At 42.4% G+C, this 24,358-nt stretch overlaps 3 protein-coding genes across 3 annotated transcripts; 1 reads left to right on the top strand and 2 right to left on the bottom strand.

Moving 5' to 3' along the window:
• Positions 1-3,030: 3,030 nt before the first annotated feature.
• Positions 3,031-4,283, bottom strand: LOC131577782 (taste receptor type 2 member 9-like). The gene has a single exon (XM_058835914.1). The coding sequence runs from the start codon at positions 3,982-3,984 to the stop codon at positions 3,031-3,033; it is 954 nt and encodes a 317-aa protein (XP_058691897.1). The 5' UTR covers positions 3,985-4,283.
• Positions 4,284-5,638: 1,355 nt separating this feature from the next.
• Positions 5,639-7,503, bottom strand: LOC131576970 (taste receptor type 2 member 9-like). Its single transcript, XM_058834166.1, has one exon. The coding sequence runs from the start codon at positions 7,501-7,503 to the stop codon at positions 6,550-6,552; it is 954 nt and encodes a 317-aa protein (XP_058690149.1). The 3' UTR covers positions 5,639-6,549.
• Positions 7,456-24,288, top strand: MEP1A (meprin A subunit alpha). The gene is made up of 15 exons (XM_058834165.1): positions 7,456-7,565; positions 10,552-10,725; positions 10,810-10,834; positions 10,932-10,979; positions 11,638-11,678; positions 11,796-11,874; positions 12,195-12,312; positions 13,491-13,666; positions 15,372-15,593; positions 16,527-16,676; positions 19,229-19,444; positions 20,327-20,785; positions 22,177-22,347; positions 22,903-23,110; positions 23,451-24,288. Exons 2-15 carry the CDS (start codon positions 10,657-10,659, stop codon positions 23,596-23,598), a joined length of 2,130 nt encoding a protein of 709 aa, XP_058690148.1. The 5' UTR covers positions 7,456-7,565; positions 10,552-10,656; the 3' UTR covers positions 23,599-24,288.
• The last annotated feature ends 70 nt before the right edge of the window (positions 24,289-24,358 follow it).

Consider the following 24,358-nt stretch of genomic DNA (forward strand, 5'->3'; position numbering starts at 1 on the left):
ACTTGTTATGGAAATACTAATTCAACTCCAAATCCTTCTTAGCTACAGAAGGTGGATTGGCATGTTATAAAGAGGCATTAATTATTTGTTTGCTTGTTTCTGGGAAGTTGCTGTTTAAGGAGAGTTGGGTATTTTGGTGAGATGGCCCGCTAGAATGTGTGGTCTGTGGAAAAAGAGATATTGCAGTGGTTGAGAGGTTGCTCTGGCCTAAATGGCTGTATCTCTCAATTCAGAAGCAGGAAGGAAGCTTTTTGAAGGTGAGATGAGAAATGCACACCTGGCACTGGGCATGAGGTATACCAACCCTCTGAACCTGAGCTGGTAAAATAAATGACTAGTTCAGGTTCTGCTCTGTTCATGCTGGTGTGAAGGAAATTTCCTGTCTCACCACCCAGGAGGCCTTCTGACACTCATGTGCCACCACCAGAGATTGTCACTGCTGGGACCAAAGCCCTTTCACAGTGGGCAGCTGGCCCACTCCACTGCCTTCACACACCTCACTCAGCGCCAGGTTTCCTCACCAGCTTGGCACTGAGTTTCCCATAGTAGAGTCTCAGACCTCTGGATTTTTAAAGCAGTTTAATCATGGCACAGTAACTCAGAAGCAGCTCAAGCTGGGTGCCTGTGAGGAGGTAACCCAAACAATTGGATCCCTGGGATTTTGAGTCCTTTCCAGCTCATGCACATGATGATTGGAGTGTCTTAAGTGTTCAGTCACCTGGCTGGTGCCACAGGTCCCTGTACCCCTTGCTGTGCAAGGGTTGACACCAGGATTGGGACTCCCAGCGCTTCCCCACAATCTGCAGCTCACATTGCAGCTGCTCACTGAGCTATCTGCACTGAATGTATTCCTCCACACTGGAACTATTTCACATTTGCAGGCCCTGTCATGGTGAGTTGACCTTGAGCAGCTCTCAGAGCTACACTCAGTCACTCCTTCACTCCCACTCTGGAGCAGCGCAGGGGTGAAAAATAAGATGGAACTGCTCATGAGTCAAGATAAAGACAGGGAAATCACTCACCAGTTATTCTCTCAGACAAGTTCTTCTCTCAGACAAAGGAGACTCAACACAGGGAAAATCAATTGAATTTATTGCCTATTGAAAACAGAGTAGGCTGATGTAGAACACAGACAAAACTAGAATATTTTATCTTCACCCCTCAATAATCTCAGGCTCACTTTAACTCATCCTGAGATTCTCTACCACCTCCTCTCCTCAGCAGCACAAGAGGACAGGGAATGGAGGTTGTAGTCAGTTCACAAAAGGTTGTCTCCTCCACTTTTCCCCTGTTCCAGCATGGCTCCCTCCCATGGCCTGCAGTCCCTCAGGACTTCTCTTTAACCAGAGGAGCCACAGCGGTCACTGATGAGATGAGCAGTGTCCTGTGTTGGGTCCATGGAGTGCCTGGAACTGGCTTTCCCCAGCATGGGACAGCCTTGGCCTTGCCCCACTAAGACCCCAGAGGCCCTCAGCTGCAGCAGCTGGCCCAGGCACCCCATACATCTGCTCATCAGTGATTGTGATATTATTCCTCGCTGCACCTTGTACAAAAGCCACGTTCCTGGGTGTTTCAGTGAGCCAGAGTGCACTGGGCAAAGGCAATGTCATCAGCAGGTGAGAGCAGGCCAGGAGAGCAGTGTCACAGAGCAGGGAATGCTGTCCTTGCAGGCAGAGAGGACACGCAGGGCTGGAGAGGGAAGGGGGCTCTGCAGCCCCTGAGCTCCCTGGGGCCGTTCCTGCCTCGCTCTTTGTGCATCACTGACACCTCTGGGGGTGCCAGGGCTCAGCGTGTTCACACAGAGCTCCCAGCCACTGCCAGACACTGATACAGCCCAGAATGTATCACAGAGCACAGGGCCACAGCAGAAAGAAAGGAAAACCAAAATAGACATAAAACCTGTTTATTGCTGCCATCTCATTCAGGGAACACCCAAACATTTGTGACATCTTTGTAGTATTGTTCTTCCTTGTTTTGCAGCCAATTTGTGTACCAGTGTTGCATATTTTTCTGTTACATTTAAGAGTATAGAAATTTGGCAGAAAATGAACCTTTTGCTGGTCCTCAGGGCTCAAAGGGCCGGGATGTAGCTCAGCTTCATTTCTGATTATTTCAAATTCAGCGTGTAAGTCTTGTCCAATGAGAACTTTCACATTCACTTAATCACAAATAATGCATTTTATTGTAGAAATACACATTTGGACTTGTTACTAAGAAATACACTCACTGCATAAAGTCTAAATATATTTCAAAAAAGCTCAAACCAGAAGTGCAATGGGTAACTCATTGAGCACAACTTCACCTTCAGTTAGGCCTCTAAACAGAATTTCACCAGGGTACGATCTGACACAGTTGGAAGAGCAAATCTTTACAAAAGGTGTTCCCTGCTTTGGAGAGCAAAGCAATGCTGCTGTCCTGTCTGCACAGTGGGGTCATATTGCCATCGTGTGCCAGGCAGGATTTCAAATGCCAAATCTCTGCTTTTGAGAGAAGTGCAAAAGTGGAAGGTGAGGCTGCAGTCAAAATACCCAATTGCTGCCAAGGGAAATGGTGGTGGGCAGCCAGCTGATGGGGAAATGAGGGATACCAAGGGCTCTGATTGCAAAGGCTGTGAGTCTTGGGCAGGGGCTGAACACTTAATTAGCATCACTCCCTCTTCCACTCGGCTCAGGCAGAGGTAAAGGGGCCTCTGCCTGATAATCCCTCAGCCCTCCAGCAGACCCTCATGCCCACATGAATCCCTTCAGCACACAGGGGGACAGGCATCATTCCTACAATCAGGGCTGAATGACTTTGATAAGAACTAAAATATAGCTCAAGGATTTAGCTAAATCTAAATACAATAATAATATCTTGAACTCACAATAATTTAGCTCAATAGATATGAATGACATTTTCTAAACCGACATGTTGAAGAGTGAACATTGGTATCATCTACACTGCTTGGAGAGCTGCATTAGAAATTAAACTACTTCTTTTCTATGGTGGAAGAACAACATTTTGCATGAACACCAGCTTTTATCACAGTTTCTACTTCATAGAAAAGTCACACTTGACACAGGAGAGCATCTTTAGCAGTGCCTTTTCCAGCTTGGGATTGCTGAAAATCAGAATAAGGGAATGAACTCCTGGGAAAGCAAACAGATATATGTTTATAAGAAGTCTCATAGTATTTTCATCCTCCATGTTATAAATTATTGTCGAGATCAAACATACAAAGTTGATGCTGTACATCACTAAGAAAGAGAGAATAGATTTCATGGCTCTGATGTGGGCATCCATGCTGAGGTCCTTCATGGAGTTTTTCTGCATCTTGCGTTTGTGTGTCCAGAGGGAAAAGAGAAGGAAAACAGCAGAGAAGATGACTGCCATGAATGAAGCAGCATATCCAAATCCAGTGAGAAAAAATGAAAAGAAAAATCTTTTATCCAGTCTAATACTTGGTTCCCAAAAATTTCTGAGGCAGGTGAAATTGCTGTTGGTATTCGGCAGAGTTTCAGTGAGGTCATAGATAATGATGCTGAGAGCCAAGGCTAAAATCTCTGACCCCAACAAGAACCAGGGCACCATCCTGTCAATTTTTACTTTCAAGTCGGTGAAGAAGCTGTTCCTGAAATTGGCAATTTTTATACAATAAAATCCACAAAGACAGGCTGAAACCAACAAGTTGGAATAGTTAAAAAAGCTTGTAAAAGATGTAATTAATTGAAGTATTGGGTGAGCATAAAGGTAATTGGGATGAATTATTAAAAGGAATTCATTTACCCATGAGATGCACAAAGTGCAAAACCTGGAACATCCCAGGAGCAGCAAAATCTTCTCATTAGAGTTGAGGGTTTTCTTTTTGACCCAGGCAAGGCAAAGCACAGAAACGATGAAAGCGTTTATCCACATGCCAGCAAACGCCTCCAGGGTGACGATGGCCACAGTGGTGGCCCCGTATGAAGTGACATTGGATTGCTGTGGAGAGTGACAAGCTTCCATGCTGCGAGCTGGGGAGCAGAGCTGTGCTGGCCAAGGGGCTGTGGCAGCAGTGCCTGAGGCAGGTCAGTGGCTGCTGTTGCTGGAGTGTCAGGGATGGCAAGAGGAGCTTTAGAGAGCTCCTGCTGCTGCTGCTGCTGCTGCTGCTGCTGCTGCTGCTGCTGCTGCTGCTGCTGCTGCTGCTGCTGCTGCTGCTGCTGGGGCTGCTGCTGCTGCTGCTGCTGCTGGGGGGGATTTTGGTGCCGCTGCTGTGGGGAGCCGGGCAGGTGCAGGGATGTAAATGTGCTGGGTATCCCCTTACCCGGGGCCAGTGTCACTCTGGACTATTTGAATGTTGCTTCAGGGGGGCTGTGTTGGGTGACACAAACAGCTGAGATGTTTTTCTGCGGTGGAGAGTGCTGTGCATTTGAGAGTGAGCCCTGTTTGATCAGGGTCAGGCTTCACGATCTGGGCTCCTCTGTCCCTTCCTTTACCTGTGACGATCATGCAGAGCCCTGGCTGTGCTCAGCACGGAACACTCAGGGGACTCAGTGTCCCTTTCAGTCTGACGGTTGGGGTGCTGCAATTTTGAACGTAGATGCTGGAAAAGTGGAATTTATTTTGATCCTTCCCAGGCATTGATTTATATGTTTGTTTTACTTGAGAGTAAGTGAAGAGTTGAATAGAGTGAACTATTTGATGTTTCACCTGCTGTGGAGAGGTGATCTTAGGGAGCAGCCGGCCCGCACCCAGCGGCTCCTTCCCTCTCACCCATGAACAGGGGGTGAAGCATAGGATGGAAAAGCTGATGGGCTGAGATAAAGGCAGGGAGATCACTCACCCATAACTCTCACAGACAAAACTAACCTGACATGAGGAAAAGGAATTTAATTTATTTACCTATTGAAAGTAAGGTAGGATGATGAGAAGCAAATGGAAAACACAACCTGCTGCCTTCACCACCCTTTCAAGCCAGGCTCAACCTCACTCCTTCATCCTCAGCTCCTCCATCTCCTCCCCCACAGCCACACAGGGGGAAGTAGAATAGGGATTGCAGCCAGCTCTTAACAAGTTGTCTCCTCCACTCCTTCCTCTTAAAGCCCTTCCCCTGATCCAGAACCAAACCTGGGTGTTTCAGTGAGCCAGAGTGCACTGGGCAAAGGCAATGTCATCAGCAGGTGAGAGCAGGCCAGGAGAGCAGTGTCACAGAGCAGGGAATGCTGTCCTTGCAGGCAGAGAGGACACGCAGGGCTGGAGAGGGAAGGGGGCTCTGCAGCCCCTGAGCTCCCTGGGGCCGTTCCTGCCTCGCTCTTTGTGCATCACTGACACCTCTGGGGGGTGCCAGGGCTCAGCGTGTTCACACAGAGCTCCCAGCCACTGCCAGACACTGATACAGCCCAGAATGTATCACAGAGCACAGGGCCACAGCAGAAAGAAAGGAAAACCAAAATAGACATAAAACCTGTTTATTGCTGCCATCTCATTCAGGGAACACCCAAACATTTGTGACATCTTTGTTCTTCCTTGTTTTGCAGCCAATTTGTGTACCAGTGTTGCATATTTTTCTGTTACATTAAGAGTATAGAAATTTGGCAGAAAATGAACCTTTTGCTGGTTCTCAGGGCTCCAAGGGCCGGGATGCAGCTCAGCTTCATTTCTGATTATTTCAAATTCAGCGTGTAAGTCTTGTCATGTCCAATGAGAACTTTCACATTCACAGAATCACAAATAATGCATTTTATTGTAGAAATACACATTTGGACTTGTTACTAAGAAATACACTCACTGCATGAAGTCTAAATATATTTCAAAAAAACTCAAACCAGAAGTGCAATGGGTAAATCATTGAGCACAACTTCACCTTCAGTTAGGCCTCTAAACAGAATTTCACCAGGGTACGATCTGACACAGTTGGAAGAGCAAATCTTTACAAAAGGTGTTCCCTGCTTTGGAGAGCAAAGCAATGCTGCTGTCCTGTCTGCACAGTGGGGTCATATTGCCATCCTGTGCCAGGCAGGATTTCAAATGCCCAATCTCTGCTTTTGAGAGAAGTTCAAAAGTGGAAGGTGAGGCTGCAGTCAAAATACCCAATTGCTGCCATGGGAAATGGTGGTGGGCAGCCAGCTGATGGGGAAATGAGGGATACCAAGGGCTCTGATTGCAAAGGCTGTGAGTCTTGGGCAGGGGCTGAACACTTAATTAGCATCACTCCCTCTTCCACTCGGCTCAGGCAGAGGTAAAGGGGCCTCTGCCTGATAATCCCTCACCCCTCCAGCAGACCCTCATGCCCACATGAATCCCTTCAGCACACAGGGGGACAGGCATCATTCCTACAATCAGGGCTGAATGACTTTGATAAGAACTAAAATATAGCTCAAGGATTTAGCTAAATCTAAATACAATAATAATATCTTGAACTCACAATGATTTAGCTCAATAGATATGAATGACATTTTCTGAACTGAGATGTTGAAGAGTGAACATTGGTATCATCTACACTGCTTGGAGAGCTGCATTAGAAATTAAACTACTTCTTTTCTATCGTGAAAAATCAACATTTTACATGAACACCAAGTTTTATCACAGTTCCTACTTCATAGAAAAGTCACACTTGACACAGGAGAGAATCTTTAGCAGTGCCTTTTCCAGCTTGGGATTGCTGAAAATCAGAATAAGAGAATGAACTCCTGGAAAAGCACAGAGATATATGTATATAAGAAGTGTCATGATATTTTTTTCCTCCATTTCGTAAATTATTGTCAAGATCTGACATACAAAGTTGATGCTGTACATCACTAAGAAGGAGAGAATAGATTTCATGGCTCTGATGTGGGCATCCATGCTGAGGTCCTTCATGGAGTTTTTCTGCATCTTGCGTTTGTGTGTCCAGAGGGAAAAGAGAAGGAAAACAGCAGAGAAGATGACTGCCATGAATGAAGCAGCATATCCAAGTCCACTGAGAAAAAAAGAACGGGAGAAACGTTTATCCACTCTGATACTTGTTTCCCAAAAACTTTCAAGAGGAGTGACAGTGAGGTTCTTACTTGGCGCAGCTTCAGTTAGGTTATAAGCAATGATGCCGACAGCCAAGGCTAAAATCTCTGACCCCAACAAGAGCCAGGGCACCATCCTGTCAATTTTTACTTTCAGGTAGATGAAGAAGCTGTTCCTGAAATTGGCAATTTTTATGCAATAAAACCCACAAAGACAGGCTGAAACCAACAAGCTGGAATAGTTAGCAAAGGTTGCAAAAGTTCCGAGTACTTGAACTGTGGTGTTATTATAAATGTAATTGGGATAAAAAAATGAAAGGAAGTAGTATACCCATAAGAGACACAAATAGGAAATCCTGGAGCATCCCAGCAGCAGCAAGATCTTCTCATTAGAGTTCAGGGTTTTCTTTTTGACCCAGGCAATGCAAAGCACACAAACGATGAAAGCGTTTATCCACATGCCAGCAAACACCTCCAGGGTGAAGATGGCCACAGTGGTGGCCCCGTATGAAGTGACATTGGATTGCTGTGGAGAGTGACAAGCTTCCATGCTGCGAGCTGGGGAGCAGAGCTGTGCTGGCCAAGGGGCTGTGGCAGCAGTGCCTGAGGCAGGTCAGTGGCTGCTGTTGCTGGAGTGTCAGGGATGGCAAGAGGAGCTTTAGAGAGCTCCTGCTGCTGCTGCTGCTGCTGCTGCTGCTGCTGCTGCTGGTGCTGCTGCTGCTGCTGCTGCTGCTGCTGCTGCTGCTGCTGCTGCTGCTGCTTCTGCTGGGGGGTATTTTGGTGCCGCTGCTGTGGGGAGCAGGGCAGGTGCAGGGATGTAAATGTGCTGGGTATCCCCTTACCCGGGGCCAGTGTCACTCTGGACTATTTGAATGTTGCTTCAGGGGGGCTGTGTTGGGTGACACAAACAGCTGAGATGTTTTTCTGCGGTGGAGAGTGCTGTGCATTTGAGAGTGAGCCCTGTTTGATCAGGGTCAGGCTTCAGGATCTGGGCTCCTCTGTCCCTTTGTTACCTATCATGATCACTCAGAGTGGGGTTTGCACTGAGCAAAGCACAGCTAAGGCAGTGAGATGAATAATCAAATCTGGGAATTCTAATCTGGAAATGTTCATGTTGACCTGCTCTACCCTTTGTTTCTTGTCTCTTCCTACCAGTCCTAGCTCAGTACAGGATGAGAGCATATGCAGATATTTTCTAAGTAAAGTAGTTCAGAGCATTATCCTTGTTGCTGTTTGATTTTAAGCACTATTTTAAGTTTTAAATATTACAGGTAAAATTCTTTTAAAATCACAGGTACCTGTCCTTTATCTCTTTTTGTGGCTTTGAGCTTGAAGTTGACAACCTTACAGATTACATTATAACATGCAGTAAAATTTTCCATTGGTACCTGAACAGTGCCCTGGATATTCAGAAGCTTCCTTGTTTGTCTCAGCACTATCAGTTTATCTAATAAAGGATTATCTGTCTATGACCTTTGCCAAAATTACTCCTGTCAGGGGATTTTGCCAACAGCCTCCTGCTCTTTCATCCAGCTAGGTATTTTTTATATATGCCTCCTATTTTTAATCATTCTTTCTATCTAGAATTATTGATATTTATAATACTTTAAAAGCCGAGCATCTGGTGTTGTTATCCCCTGCTCTGTATTCTGAATGCTTATGCTGTTAATCTGGAGGCATCTGACAAGTTCAGTCTTGTGTTGATTTCAAGCTCTGGAATGGGAAACAGACTTACCTAAAAATGGGGAACCTGGATGGGTAATTTTTTTATTAAAAATGTGGTTGGGGCCACTTTGATATGACAGTTTTTCCAGTTCAGGAGATACTTGTTTTCATTCTTGCTTTTATGAAGGACATAAATTTCAGCCACTGTGTTACAGTGGAGTTAAAACCAGTGCAAGCAGATTAACAAAAGGTATTATCTGCACTTAGTGACACCAGGTAATGCCTGTGTCTAGGAATCCAGGGTGGATCTCCCTTTGGGTGTGACAATACTGATGCACAGCAATTTTGGGCACTTCATACAATGTGGTGTAAGAGACCAAAAGGCACCTGCTATACTACGTGGAGTGGAAGAGGAACAGCTTTTCCCATCATCAAGTTTTTTACAGAACTGCAGCCAATGGAATAATGTGCATGCACTGCCCACCAGGGAGGACAAAATGAGAGTGGTGCTGGAGCCCCTCTGCTATGGACCCAGGCTGAGAGCTGGGGCTGTTCAGCCTGGAGAAGAGAAGTCTCCAGGGAGACCTTAGAACCTAGTCCAGTGCCTAAAAGGTGTCCAAGAGATCCCCTATATATATCTATGAAAATAAATATATTCCCTTGAAATGACTTTAGACATCCTCTTTAGGTTCTTGATTTATTTTAAAGGTACTAAAAACCAAGTTTTTTTCAGATAGGTCTACTTTTGCTTCAATTTTTTGCTTCCTTTCTCACATCCACTGCCAAACATCTGGAAATATGGCCTTGGTGCTGTGTTTTCCCCCTCTTTGCTTGCCTGTGGAAACAGCTTTGACATGATATATCTTGAGACATGCTTATTTTACTAGTAGTGCGTCCTGTTCAGCTTAGATGTCAGAAACAGCCATTCCTAAAATAAAGTGTTGAAGAACATTCATTTATGTTAGGTGAAAGATTAGTGCTCTGGGGCTCTTCTTCTCCAAACAAGAAAAGATCTCCATGCTTTTTCCTTGGCAATGTTATCTCTTATGAATAACTTCCTACTTTGATTTGTTTAGTGAAAAAACCATGTTGCTTAGGTTGAAGTACTGACTCCTTTCTAGGACAGACCCATTTCCTACTCAAAACCTACTTACTCAAGCTCTCTGCCTCATGCTGTGGGTAGTGGTGTCATGGCACAGCCCTGTCTTATCTAATTGCTGAGCACAGAGGTGAACATCCTTACTTCCATGACTTGATATTCCAGATGTGAAATGAAGGAGCAGGATTCCATGCCTAAGCTGAAGGCTCCAGGACACACAGGAGCTGTGGGAATACTGATGCACAGCAAACTAGAGATTTATGGAGCCCTTCCTGACCCATGTCCCTGAGAACAAAGATAGCAAGTTGCAGGACAAGAGTTTGTGATCTCTGAAACCCACCTGGAAGGCCAAGGATTACTGCTGTCAGTGACGCTTCTGGAGGCAGAGAGTGGCAGGTTGTGTATGGAGCATCAGTTCTGGGATGGGATCAGCTGAGAAAAAACACTGTCAGGGAATTCATAATCATATCTCTCTTCTAATCTTTACAATGTGAGGTAATTATTAATTGAAAGCAGCACTGGGCCAAATTCTAGTGGCACTGGAGTGCTATAGACCTGTGATATATCTGCTTAAGAGTGTGGCTTTTCTCCTGTGCAGTCAAGACCATAATGCTGACAGATAACAAACATAAGGGAGAGAGTCAGCAACTTTGGGCCAGATGGAGAAGCTGTTATGTGAAGTCTGGGTGGGCCTTTCCCCAGCTGCATTGAAGACATGAAGTTACCACATTCCTCTCTGCAATATTGCTCCAAGTGGACTTAGGTAGCTGATAAGAGCAATGCCATCAGGTGCCATCCAGGGGGAAATCTAACTGTTATAATAATGTTCCAAAGGTGGAAGGTCTGGTGCTGATTGGCTGGTGCTCCATGGAAAGCTCAGCAACATGCCTTATATATTGCCAGAGATGAGAGGGACCAGCTTCTGTTCCCACTGCAAAAATGGGCTCCAGCATCTTCCCACTCTGCCTGACACTTCTGCTATGTTCTGCCTATGGTTCTCCAGTCTCTGTAAGTAAAACCTAATTTCTACAGGCTCCTCTCAGTCCAGAGACATCTCATACCTCATACTGGTTGTATTCCATTCTCCTCTAGGTGGGACACCCCTCCAGTGAAGCTGGTAAGTGCTGTGTGAGCTGGATTGAGTTTTGAAGCATTTCATTCTCCTGGCTGTGAGCCACCACACCCGAACACTTTCTGTTTTGGCTGTCTTGCAGATGCTGGAGCTGGTGAGATATTCAAAGACATTCCCCAAATCAACTTGGGTGAGTTCATGCCTAAATTCTCATGAGGCCTGAAGAGTTGTGAGCATAATGCTGAGTTTTCAGTGTTGTAAAGGAGGCTGATGGTCAGGTAGTTCATGGAAACAAGAAAATTAAAATCAAGTAAGCGTAGAATTACCTTCCTCTCCCTGTGACTCCTGAATATTTCCAGGGCTGCAACTCTGTGTAAACAAAGTATGCAGATGTCTTGTTTCTGAAGTTTAGCCAGACCCATGGTGCTAAGGCAGAAAAAATACTATGATTTGGAAGGTCTCTGCGGTCCCAACTGCATTTTCTGCCTATCTCTATATGATATTTAAAAAGTTTTGCAAACATGGAAAACAACTTATATATTTATTGATCACTGTCCCATTGTGTGATTCTTGTCACTGCCTGATAGCAAGCAGAGCTCATCAAAGGTGAGCATGGATAATGATGCCACCACAAAGGCAGACATCACCAAGAAGTAAATACTGAGTAGAAAGTAGAAACTGCTCTTACTTTTATTATTACCTATATCTCACTGTATAGAGGCTGGTCCTTATTTCTTTTCTGTAGATGCCCAAGGACATTAACTTTGCATAAGCAGGTTCAATGGGGTTTATGAAATTAAATACATTTGAAATTCATTGACACTATCTTTGCTTAAATTGCATTTCAGCTGCTGGACTGGACCTCTTTCAGGGTGATATCTTACTCCCTGTAAGTAATTAAAAGCTTTCTGTTGCTTGTCCTAATTGTTTGGGTTTTTTTTTTTTGCTACAAATCAGCTCATGTCCCTACAGTAGATGTATCACCAGCTGTTAATTCTCTTTTCAGAAAAATCAGCGAAATGCCTTAAGAAATGAGACCTACAGATGGAAGTTCCCCATTCCCTATATTCTGGGTGATGACCTAGGTAATGCAGACATTTTATTCAGATTTTATCTCCAATCCTTACTTGCACTGCAGTCACTGTGATAAAAAATTTGCCTTTTTCAGAACTGTTTCAAATTAAAAATATTAAACTTCACTACTAACTACTTATTGTAATCTTGTTTGTAGCAAAATTATTTTTCTTTCTTCTACAGCTTCTATAGCAAACCACAATTCTATCGAATTCAATAATTTCTCTTTTCAATCATTTTTCCTTTGGTTCCACGTGTGTCTCTGTACATATCTTACCTCTCCAGGGTGAAAAAACAGCAACGTATTAAAGGTTCTGTCCTTGTTTTCCAGACCTGAATGCCAAAGGTGTCATTCTCCAGGCATTTGAAATGTTCCGCCTGAAGTCCTGCATTGATTTCAAGCCATATGAAGGAGAAAGAACCTACATTTTCTTTAGCAAACAAGATGGGTAAGGGTAATATCAATTTCTGTTTAGTTTTACTTTAGAATCAGCTGGGAACTCATCCCATTTAACTTCAGCAGTCTAAAGGTTTGCTGTCAGCAGAGATAAAGAGGTCACCAGGAAAACAACTCATCTTACATTCCTAGACAAAGAGTTTGCAGGCAGCTGCTCCCTCTGCTGACTGTTATTTAGATGATGAGCTCTGAAGGTGAATCCCAGCATCTCTCGGTTTTCATCAGCTACTTCCACTTTTCCATCTAGGGTTTTTTTTCCATTTTGATGAAGACCCACATGTAAATCCTTTTAACTTACCATTAATGTGAATGTGAATAGCTAGAATTTAAGTCTGGAAATTTTTTGTAAGATAGAAGAAAAAAAAAATAGGCAGCGGAAAGACAATCTATTGTAATATTTCTATTGTTTTGATATAGCTCTTCTTTAATAAATGGTCTCTCAAAATCTGAAAGGGTTTTATGCACAGAGATTCCAGTTTTCAGGGATTTATTTCCTACTTTAGGAAGGATTTATTTCCTATTTGAAAGAAAATGTAGAAAAGCACAAAAATCTTCTTACTATATCAGATGTGAATATTTCTTGTTTTCCCAGAAGTTCATGTTTCTGCCTTCAGCTCTTCTTTGAGTGTCCTGTGACATTTCTCTTACAAGTTTACAAGCACCATGTTTTCTGACAAGTCAGTGTTGAAGATCTTAATACTGAAAATGTATTTTCACACCTCTGTCCAATGCAAAGCATGGTTGCTGTTAGAAAGAACCAAATGTTGCTGTTCTAAATACTCTTGGGTCTTTTCTCTAGCCCAAGTTATTGCAAAAACGCTCAGCCTGTTTTGATGAATTCACTGTTTCCATGTGTGTTGTATGTTTTATGTTTCTTGGCCAAATGGCAGCTGATGCAGGACAAAACTTCTGTGGCTTTCAAAAATGCAGGTGAGCTTCTCTGCCACAGTGTAAGTAATGAAGTGATAGTTTCTGAGGGTTAGTTCTGCCTTCAGGCTAGTGTATTTTTAGGGTATCAAGGCAAGTGGTCAACATCTAAATAATGATTTATGTGACTCCTTTGACATTAAAAACTTTTACAGTCTTACTCTAAATCCAGTGAGCAGATTGAAAAGTTAAATACGGAGAAGAAAACTACTGAACAGAGAGTAAACTCTCCCTCTTTCTCAGGTGCTGGTCCATGGTGGGGGACCTGCAGACTGGACAGAACCTCTCAATTGGGTCAGGCTGTGACTACAGAGCAATTGTGGAACATGAGATCCTGCACGCTTTAGGATTTTACCATGAGCAGTCGAGGATGGACCGGGATGACTATGTGAATATCTGGTGGGATGAAATTATTGCAGGTGGGTTTTAACATTCAAATTAGATTTTGCAAAATGTAGATTTATCAGTATCCCATTTTTACTTCTAGATTTAAAGACCTTCCTAAAGATAGAATTTTAGAAAAACAGTGAGCCACACCTGAGACCACTGTAAATTAAGAAATTTTGGTTCAACTTCTCTGGTCAAACCCAGACATTGTTTAAGGCCAGAAGAGAGAGGCCCTGCATGGAAATCAGGACTTCCATTTCCCCTTGGCTCTTGGACTGCTCTGATCTCTTATTTTAAACAAATTACTTCCCTTCTCTGAATCTGTTTTATTTTACCATGTAATGCAAATTGTAAAGTTTTTAGATTATGAATTTTGAGATATCTCTTCTGTAGGCAAAGATCCTTTCAAAATCTGAAGGGTTTTTATATTCAGAGATTCAGGCTTTCCTGAATGTAAAAATATTCACTTTTCACACGAAAAAAACCTTAAAATTATTAGGTCAGATGGGAAATATGAAATAGGGCTCTGTCCTGCTCTCTCCTACCCAGTTGTGTCTCTGCAGGTTCTTGCCTTCAAGTTTAGTATCACCACATTCAGGAGCTTTATGAGTTTCAGCAAACTCTTCACAGTCCCCCTGACCCCTAGGCAGTTTTTCCTGTTGTCCCCTGTGAGAGCTGATTCTGTATTACATAACAATGATTTATTTGAAAAGGGGTGACTAGAAGAGGGTTTTGTTGGTTTTTTTAAATTATTTTTGATAAAAAGTGCAATTCAAGTCTCTGTAAGAAAACAATTCTGAGCTCTTATATAATCTCAAGCCTTGAACTGAAGACCTTTGTGATTTGCAGAAGGGGAGGGTAGTTGTTAAGCAGAGAAAGTGTAATTACCCACCAGCTCAGTCATGTGCTGTTTGGTCTTTGAAAAAGAATGCCAAATATTCTGGAAACATTCTTTGCAATTGTAAATGCTGGCAAGCTCTTTTTACTTCTATACCAAAGCATGTGAAATGGCTCCCTCTCTTTGTCCTAGCAGACACCTTCATAATGAAGAACTTTCTCTAAGGACAAATTACTTCACCAAGAAACCATGAGAAACATGTTCCCAAAAGCCATTTCAATAGAAATGTCATATCAATATTGTAAATATAGGGTAAAAATATATTCCTTTTTATCTCAGAGATTGCTAGGGCAGTATTTATTTCAAAGAAGAACAGAACCTGAAGACACTTCAGGGCTGTCTTATTTGTCTCCTCCATGAGTTTCAGTGCCTCTCCTTCTCCATATGTGATCTAATACCCTGGGAAATATTTGCATCAATATTCACAGACTCTGGAATAGAGTACATTAATCCTTAAACTTAATCCTTCAGGATCAATATTCACAGATTCTGGAATGAAGTACATTAATCCTTAAATTTAATCCTTCAGGATCATTGCTATTAAACCATTCCTATTAATTCTAATCTAACCTCCTATGTATCCCATTCTTTACAGCTCATTGATATTCATTTTTGAATTTACTGAAGTCACCTGTGGAGCACAGAACTGCAATCCAAAGACACTGCTTTGTTGTCCGAATGACAAACACAAATCTTGCTAAGTTTTAATATTTTGTTGTGAAAGAATTGCTTTTGGGTATATAATTTGTGCCTTAGAAAACTGTATCCAAGGGGACATGCTAATGCTATTTCCTTTCCATTTTCCCTAAAAAGGAAGCACTTTTCTCTTCTTTTACCAGGCAAAGAGCACAATTTTGCGAAGTATGATGATACCTACATCACTGATCTGAACACCCCCTATGACTACGAATCATTGATGCACTATGAACCATTGTCATTTAACAAAAATGAAAGTGTCCCCACAATCACAGCAAAGATACCAGCATTTGATGACATAATTGGACAACGTTTAGACCTCAGTGCCATTGACCTGGAAAGACTGAACCGCATGTACAACTGCAGTAAGTCAGAATTTAATCATGGCAAACAGTTTATTTGAGACTGAGCCAGGCTGGTTCACCTCCCTTACACCTCAAAACTCACAAAAACTCTTCTCAAATGTGCTTGAAGAGGTATGGGACAAGACATGTGGTGTGCAGATAAACACAATCAGTTTATTCCCTTCTCATTCCTTTTTGGCTCTTCTCACTGTCATTATTTTTGTAAAAACTAGTCAAGGAAAGTCAAACAATTCATCCTTTTTCTTCCATACTGCTCCCAGGAGTTCAGACTTGTGGTTGTGTTCTGTCTGTGGTGTGTGGGCAGCCTTGTTGTGCTTTTTTGAGGTGAATGCAACTGAACTTTGTCCTCTTTTACTGACATTTGGACTCAATCAAATTATTTTGCACCTGAGATTGGCTAGGTCTAGAGTCCCACACTGCCTGGGTGTTTGCTGAGCTGGTTGAAGATGTTATCACTGATCAGGGTTATTACTGAGATATTGTTGTCCCCTCGGTGCTGCCAGTGGAAGCATCACCTTGCAGGTAAATTCGAGCCAGCCCAAGGTAACTGGGAGGACTTTGGTTGGAGTGGAAGGACAGAGCTCAAGTTCATCGATGAGAGAACTGCCACGAAGAACAATAACCTCAGCTGAGGAATGGTTAAACACAGCAAGGCTGGCAAATAGGCACAAAGACAGTCACCATCTGCAGCTGCCACATGGGACTTATTAACCTTCTGCAAAGAGGTCAAAGATTGTTGTCTTTATCCAGGGAATCCCTCCAGGAATCAAATGTTTCCTCTTTCGAGTCACTGGGCTCACATCTGCTATCATGAGGGTTGTCTTCTCTACAGGATGGTTATACAATTGTAAACAAACCTCCCCAAAATTAGAGTAGAAATTTTAATGAGCTAGTAGCTCACTCTGATGTGACCATGTGTGTATTTTTTTTCAGCTTCAACTCACACCTTTTTGGACCAGTGTTCTTTTGAGTTTGAAAACATCTGTGGTATGATCCAGGGCACTAACCATGACGAAGACTGGGTGCACCAACAGGGCAGCATGATGGGGCAGGAGGACCACACAATTTCTGGGCAGTGTAGAGGTAAAAGAAAGAACAAAACACTTTCTGAGCTACATTTTCTCCAGGGCTGACTACAATGATGAGTTAAGAGAAGTTGTTAAAGACTCTAGACAGTGTTTGCATTCCCACTCTCACTAAACTTTTTCAATTTAGTGGAATGTTGTCCACACCAGCAAGATCAAAGGGGACAAAGAACAGTCTTAACTAGAAGTCTTTTAAATATAACCTGGAAAAATATTTAGTGCAACCTCCAAACTCTATGTAAGAATTATACTGCCTCTTTATAAGAATCAAACAGCACTTGTAGCCACTCATAAATGTGTTTGCAATGCAAATGGGAAGTTAAGCTTGTGGAATTCTAGTTCTGGAAGTAGAAGAAAGTTGCAGGGATTTTATGATAGGAATTCAGGGACACTTTTTATTTTGACATGGTAATTTCACCATTTTTCAAAGGAAGACTTTCTCAAAAATAGAGCCCCAGTCACAGTCACAGGATGCTAGTTTACAGCTGAGAATGAAGATTAAATCCCAACAGGCAGTTCTGAAAAGCAAGAGCCTAATTTGCCATTGTTTAGACAGGGTAAACTGCTACACAACTCCAAGATAAAGGTGACTTCTGTGGTAAATTTTCCCTCAGTAGAGGGGGTGGGTTCCTTACCTAAAGCACATTCACTTGTGCTTTGTTACTCTTTGGCTTGCTGCACTGAGGAGTAGTTTATTCCCTCAAGTGACCCACCCACTGAAGAGAACAGATGTCCAATATAATGCATTTGTAATGCTGGTAGTTATTGATCAGGCCCAAGAACATAACTCAAGAAAACCACCTGGTATTTTCTCAAAATACATGCTTCAGATGATTCTTAATTCTTTCTTTCCTCTTTTTCACCTTGTACAGTACAATTGTAACTGGAAAAGATAATTTAAATGAGTTTTGGAGTTTATCACATAAAATCCAATTTGCCTGAAGTGGGAACTTAATGTGCACTTAGGTTTTAACATCCAGTGAGTCAGTACAAAATAAGTATCAATGTTTTTTGAAGAGTTAATGGAGAGGGGTGGGTGGTTATGAGGATCTCCAGAATGTAGAAATGAATTGCATGAGTAGGGAGTGCCTCTCCTTTTTGTACCTCTGAAGTGTCATTGACTCCATCAAGAATTTCTGACATTTTTTGAGAACTGGTTCTGCAATTATTTCAAGTGAGGGTAAATTCTAAGGTTCTATCATAGATGGATCCTATTTTCCCTAGACAGTTTTGATATTCTGGGGTTTTGACTTATTGCCAGTTAAACTGAAGGAGGGAAAATACAGCTTAACATTTAGGGAGATTGCTGAAGTCTGACAAGGCCATATTCTAGTTTCCATATGTACTTAACATTGCCTTTATTTGACTTTCTTATCAAAAAGGAGGTAGAGTCTAGATCATTTGGGGGTTTGTTACTATAACAATTGCAAAAAAATGCCCTGCTTCTCATTTGGAGCAAGAGTGATCATACTTGAACTTATTACACTTAAAATTAAATTAAGTTTAACTGATGGTCAAGTGTCATACATTGCATAGAGCAATTTCTGGCAAGGTTTCTGTGGATATGGGTTCAAAGCATTTCTTCTATGTGGAAGGGAATGAAGATAATTCCCCTGACTGATTAGAGAGAATCTGATAAACAGCTCAAAGCCCTTCACTAACCCTGCAGGAAGCTGCACTGCCTTTATGCAGCTGCAGGTGTAACTGTTGGAACAGATGATCTTTAAGGGTCTTTCCAACACAAACCATCCTGTGATTCTAAGATTTGTTATCCTGGACAAGAGTCCATGGAACTTTCACACAACAGTTAAACATAGTTAACTTATTAATTTAATCATTGACTGAACTGAATAACTAAAAAGCAACGCAATACAGATAAGACATGACAGCTTCATATGATACCAAGATATGATAGATGTGCAAATGGTGAATCTTTGTAAATATGAGGATAAAAGCAGACACTTCAAAACCAAACACTTCAGAAATGTTAATGGGAAATAGAGGAGCAGGAATTTATAAGTAATTTTCTTATGGTGAGTCACTGAGTTTTGAAGTGTTTGTGCAAGCTGTAAAAAAAGACCTTCTGCATGTTCAAGGTCAAGACAGTGTTTTGTGTCCAACCCCTCTTTGTTATCTTTATTGCTGATAAGAAATTACCTTACTCTTTACAAGGTAATATAGCTCATGACCTCTAAGATCTCATTTTTAGATTATCTTCAGTATAAATATAGTAAAAAAAAAATATCTACTGATTGCTTGTGGTCAACACTGAATTCTCTGCCTCATATATCTCTGACATTCCTGAGGAATCCAAATTCCAATTAGACCAACTAATGCAAAATTGACGTGAGCTGGCAGCAGTGAGTTCCATATATACACTGAACTGCTCCTCCTGTCTTAGATGATTGTCACATGTCACTTCCTTTATTGTTCCTGTTAAGTACTACTCTTCTGTTTACTGAAGGAGTGCAGATGACATTATGAATTTACACCATGCAGTCTTGCAAGAAATGTGTAAACAGGCAGTGACAGACTACCTCTTCTTCCCAGGTGCTGGCTACTTCATGTATTTCAACACCAACTCTGGCCAGGCAGATGAGGTGGCAGTCCTAGAGTCCCGAATCCTTTATCCAAAGAGAACTCAGCAGTGCCTCCAGTTCTTCTATAGGACCACAGGAAGCCCTTCTGACAAACTGATCATTTGGCTTAAAGAGGATGATGGCACTGGGAACATTCGCAAGATGAGGAAGATTCAAACCTTTCAAGGTAATTGTGGAAATAAGATGAATATTTGGCTAGAGAGGAGGAGTTGTCTTACTGTGCCCAAGAATGCAGAAGACTGTCTCAGAAACCAAAATATTTTCCTGAAGTTACCAGAGTATCTTGTAATACAGCTAAGAATTTTGGTATTACTTAAGCACATTTAGCAGACAAACTGTGGGTTGTAATAATGTAATTTTGGTGCTTCACAGCAGAAGTCACAACATTCCTAATATTATGTTACACTCAGTGATTGAGAGGGACCCCAAGCCATGGTGGAGAGAAATGTCTCCACAGGCTTCTACGTGATCTAAGAGTGGGCTGTTCAGGTGTGAAGACTGTGCTCTTCTGCAGCCAGTAAGAACCCCAGACTGATTTGTAGATGGTTGGAAATATAAAAACAGATGAGTTTTGGAAATTTGAACCGGATTCCCACTTTGGGTGGTATACTAAATAGGACAAATTCAGTCACTGTGGCTCCATGTGATTTATGTTGTCAAAACATAAGACCTGTCATAACCTGCCTACATCAGGCTGCAGCAGTTTGCAGTGAAGGATACAATCCATGAAAAAGTGTCAGGAACACATTGGGTCATTGATTCCCATCCTCTTGTTTAATCCTAGCCCTTAGGCTGTTGCCCTTTATACTGGAGGCTATCATTCCCCAACATGTGAAGAATTCTTTGTACAACATGTCCAAAGCATTGAGATGACAAAACAATGCGGATATATTATAGTCATAATATCAACTTAAGATTTCTGGCCTTCAGGACTCTCTGAGGGGTCCAGTTGTCTAAAAGTGCAGCTGGGATGGATGGCTAGGGGCAAGTTGCTTCATAATATCACTAATCACAGTGATGGTAATGTTTTTCTTTCCTTTTACCAAAGCGGACAGTGACTCCAACTGGAAAATTGCCCATGTAACCCTCAACGCTCAGAAGAAGTTCCGTTACCTGTTCCAAGGACTGAAGGGCGACCCCAGCTCTTCATCGGGTGGGATTGCCATTGATGATGTGACTCTGACAGAGACCCCCTGTCCCACAGCTGTGTGGGTCATTCGTAACTTCAGCAAAATCCTTGAGAACTCATCCATCGGCGTTATTGAAAGCCCCCGGTTTTACAGCCCTGAGGGTTATGGATTTGGCATCAGCGTGTTTCCCAACTACCAGAACACTGGCTATGCTCGCATTGCCTTCCACCTGTGCAGTGGAGAGAACGATGCAGTTCTGGAGTGGCCAGCTCTGAACCGCCAGGCCACGCTCACGGTGCTGGACCAGGACCCTGATATCCTGAAAAGGATGTCCTCAAGCAAAAGCTTCACCACAAGCAAGGACCATATTGACTCAAGTAAGTGGTGTCTGCCTGCAGGAATGTTGACAATGACAGCCAAGGAATCTGAGTAAGAGGACTGAGTGTAGGACTCAGAGCTGAGAAACTTCGGCCATATTTCCCAATTTGGGACACTTTCCCTGTGTGTGACTCAGAATTCCTGCCTGTGGAAGACTGTATAACACAAAAAGTGACACATATAAGGTTGGTATTACTATGAACAACCACTGGGATATCTGAGCTTGACTCTAAATATAGATTTTTTTCCAAGAGCTGAGAAATCCCATCCTGCCTGTGGATTGTCTATTGTGGTAGGTGACATATCACCACAGGGTGATGGAATGCCAGCAGGGTGCCATATTCTGTCACTAAACAATAATTTAAGTTAAAACTGCATTTTGGAGGCTCAGTCAACTTCAACATACTCAGTTAACTTCAGATTATGTTGCCTGAATGCAGAAGATTCACCCTTTCTCACAGATGTGTTAATTCAAAATTGTTCAGCCTGGAGAAGAGAAGGCTGAACAATCAGGGGGGCCTAATTGTGGCCTTCCAGTGCCTGAAGGGAACCTGCCAGAAAAATGGAGAGAGGCTATTTACAAAAGCATGGAGTGACATGACAAAAGGGAATTGTCTTCAAACTGAAAGAGAGCAGATTTAGATTGGATATTAGGAAGAAATTCTTTACTGTGAGGATGGTGGGGCACTGGAACAGGCTGCCCAGAAAAGCTGTGGATGTCCCATCCCTGGAAGGATTCAAGGCCAGGTTGGATGGGGCTTGGAGCAACCTGTTTCATTGGAAGGTGTCCCTGCCCATGTCAGGGGGTTTGAATGAGATGACCTTTTAGATCCCTTCTAATCTAAACTTTTCTGTGATTCTATAATAGCAATAAGAATAATAGGACAAAACTGAGTTTGTTACAAAATAAAATGCTACACATGGATCTTCATCCCTTTCTACTTTTTCTAGTGGAAGTTAAATACATTCTTTTTCAGTTGAAGCTTTTAAACCCTAAATGTGAATATGAATATGAATAACAAAATCATATCAATGACCAAAATCAGCTAAATTCTAAACCATAGGTACTTACAAACTGGTCAGGGAGAGTCCTTACTCAGGAGGGAACTCTTAGCTGGTAACAATGAGGATGCAATTTGTGTTTGTTTAGTTCTCAGTGAAAGAGGAATTGTGACATTTCAATGGCTTCACATAGTCTAAGAATCCTTGTGCAGATCTAACCTGAAGATCACCTGTCACCTTTAGTTTGTCAGTCCTCTGGGAATTGTTTGGGAATTTCAGGCCTGAACTTGATTTTACAGCATAAATCCCCTTTAACACAATAATGCATGAAAAAGTCATGTCAGACTTTGAGCTGCACAGCTTTGAGATTTTCATTTTCTCTTTGCAGGTAGTGGAACTATAATATGGGATAAACCATCAATTGCTGGAACATTTGATGAGTCATGCAATTGCAACAGAAGTGTAGCCCGGGGGTGGAGTAACTTCATATCCCACAGCCAGATGAGACGAAGAAGCTTCCTGAAAAATGATGACCTGATTATTTTTGCAGAATTTAATGGTAAGGACCCCTTTCCTGATTCTCCTTACAAAAGAGGTGATTGTTTCTATTTTCATATATTCCAATAACTCTTGACACCTGTCTCTAAGATCTCTTCTAACAGAGATCAACTTTAAAAAGCATTTCTGTGTCCTAGTGTCAGGTGGGTGAGGTTGACTAAAGTGATTGTGAGTTAAGAGTTAAATGGCAGAGTTTTAAAATGTGAACTTCTTAGAACCTTCAAGCACCTTGGAACCTTTAAGCACCCTGACCAGTAACTATGTCCATTTCTAAGCACCAAACACACTAAAGACCATCCCCAGTGTGTTTATTTCCAAATAGAACAGCCTCACAGAACATCACAGATTTACCTAACTAGTTTCTGTAACTTCAGTATTACTTTCTGTCTTGTGCTTTAAATACACAGAACTTGTTTTGGTACAGCAGGAGCTCTGTAAAAGGAAAATGGACAAGGAACACCCTCTGGTCCAGAAAGCATCCTGTGAGCCCCTGATGTGAGGCAGGCTACATAAAGCATCATTCACTGATTCTGATACCTTTCTCCTTTTTTTAAAGATATAATTCACCTCAATAACACTGAAGTTCCAGTTGAACCTGTGCAATCTGCCCTCACGGAAGGCCTCATTCTTGAAAGGCAGAAGAGAGCAGCCCAGGACATGGAGCCTGTTCAAGACCAGCTGCCTTATCTGCCAGACCCATGTGACCCAAACCCTTGTCAGAATGACGGAGTCTGTGTGAATGTGAAAGGAAAAGCAAGCTGCAGGTATCACAGACCTCCTCCCTCCTTGCCCTGGCTTTCTTCTTCAAGTGATGCAGCTAAAAAGTGTTCAGAGCTACAGACCTCAGAGGTCTAAGCCACCAGGTCTTCAAGGAATAGCAGAAACAAAATACTTTACTAGAGTTACTAGTTCCTACCAGCAGCCAGGAGAGCATAAAGCAAAGAAGCCCCATTCTGTGGTACTTCCAAGGTGTATAAATAGCTTCCTAACAAGGTGGGAATGTTGTGACATGAACCCCTCCAATGGGAACTGCTCATCTGGGATAACGAATGTGAGGGTATGACAAGGCTCCTGATTCACTGAATCTGTGCTTTGTTTTCCCAGGTGCCCATCAGGACAAGCCTTCTTCTTCACCGGTGAGAGGTGTCAGTCAAGGCAGATCCACGGGAACATCCTGGGAATGTCAATTGGGGGAATTGCTGGAACCATTGTCCTAACTATCGTCCTCATTTCCATGATGGCTAGAAGATAAAAAACTGCAGGGGGGACACATTTCAACCTGGTTCATAAGATACCCATTTTCATTGAAAAATGATGAATATAACTTGGAGAACACCAGTCATCGTATGGATGAAAAGCTCTGCCAACAGCTTGGCAGCAAGCTGGTTTTTCTGAGGGATGTGGCATTTAAAGTGTGTCATGTAGAGCTGCTGTCTGATAAAAATTGCCTTTCTTGTGTGTTTTTTGAAAGTTTTGTTTCTTCATCCCATAGCAAGCAGCAGTGCTGAGAGCCTACGCAGTTACTCTCAGCCATGGTTCAAACTTAGATTAAATTACTGGTTGAACCTCTCAAAACACTGTTAACAATCACAGCAAAACACATGTATTAAGATTCTGGAAATGCTCCTACAAAAATTGCTCATGAATTCTAAAGGGTACATATACTTGTGTAACTCAGTACATCATCACTCACTTTCCCTGGGGCTGTGCTGGTTTACTTACAGCAATTAGCTTTTACACAATATTCGTAAACTCTTGCCCATACTACCTTGCCTATACCAAACCATCATAAGTGCTTTTAACTGTAGAGAACCGTTTCCCGTCCAGATTCACCCCAAAGTTGCAGGAACAGGTTCACCATTGGCAAACACAGGCCTGATTCCCTGACAATCAAGCAGAATTGTACCACCTGTACATACCTGCAGTATTTGATATTGACCTCAAATCTAAATCTTCATAATTCTACCATATTGTACATTAAATTTGGTAACATTTGTGTGCATTATAAATAC

This window comes from Poecile atricapillus, chromosome 3 (genome assembly GCF_030490865.1).
Source record: "Poecile atricapillus isolate bPoeAtr1 chromosome 3, bPoeAtr1.hap1, whole genome shotgun sequence".
In the NCBI taxonomy this organism is placed as follows: domain Eukaryota; kingdom Metazoa; phylum Chordata; class Aves; order Passeriformes; family Paridae; genus Poecile; species Poecile atricapillus.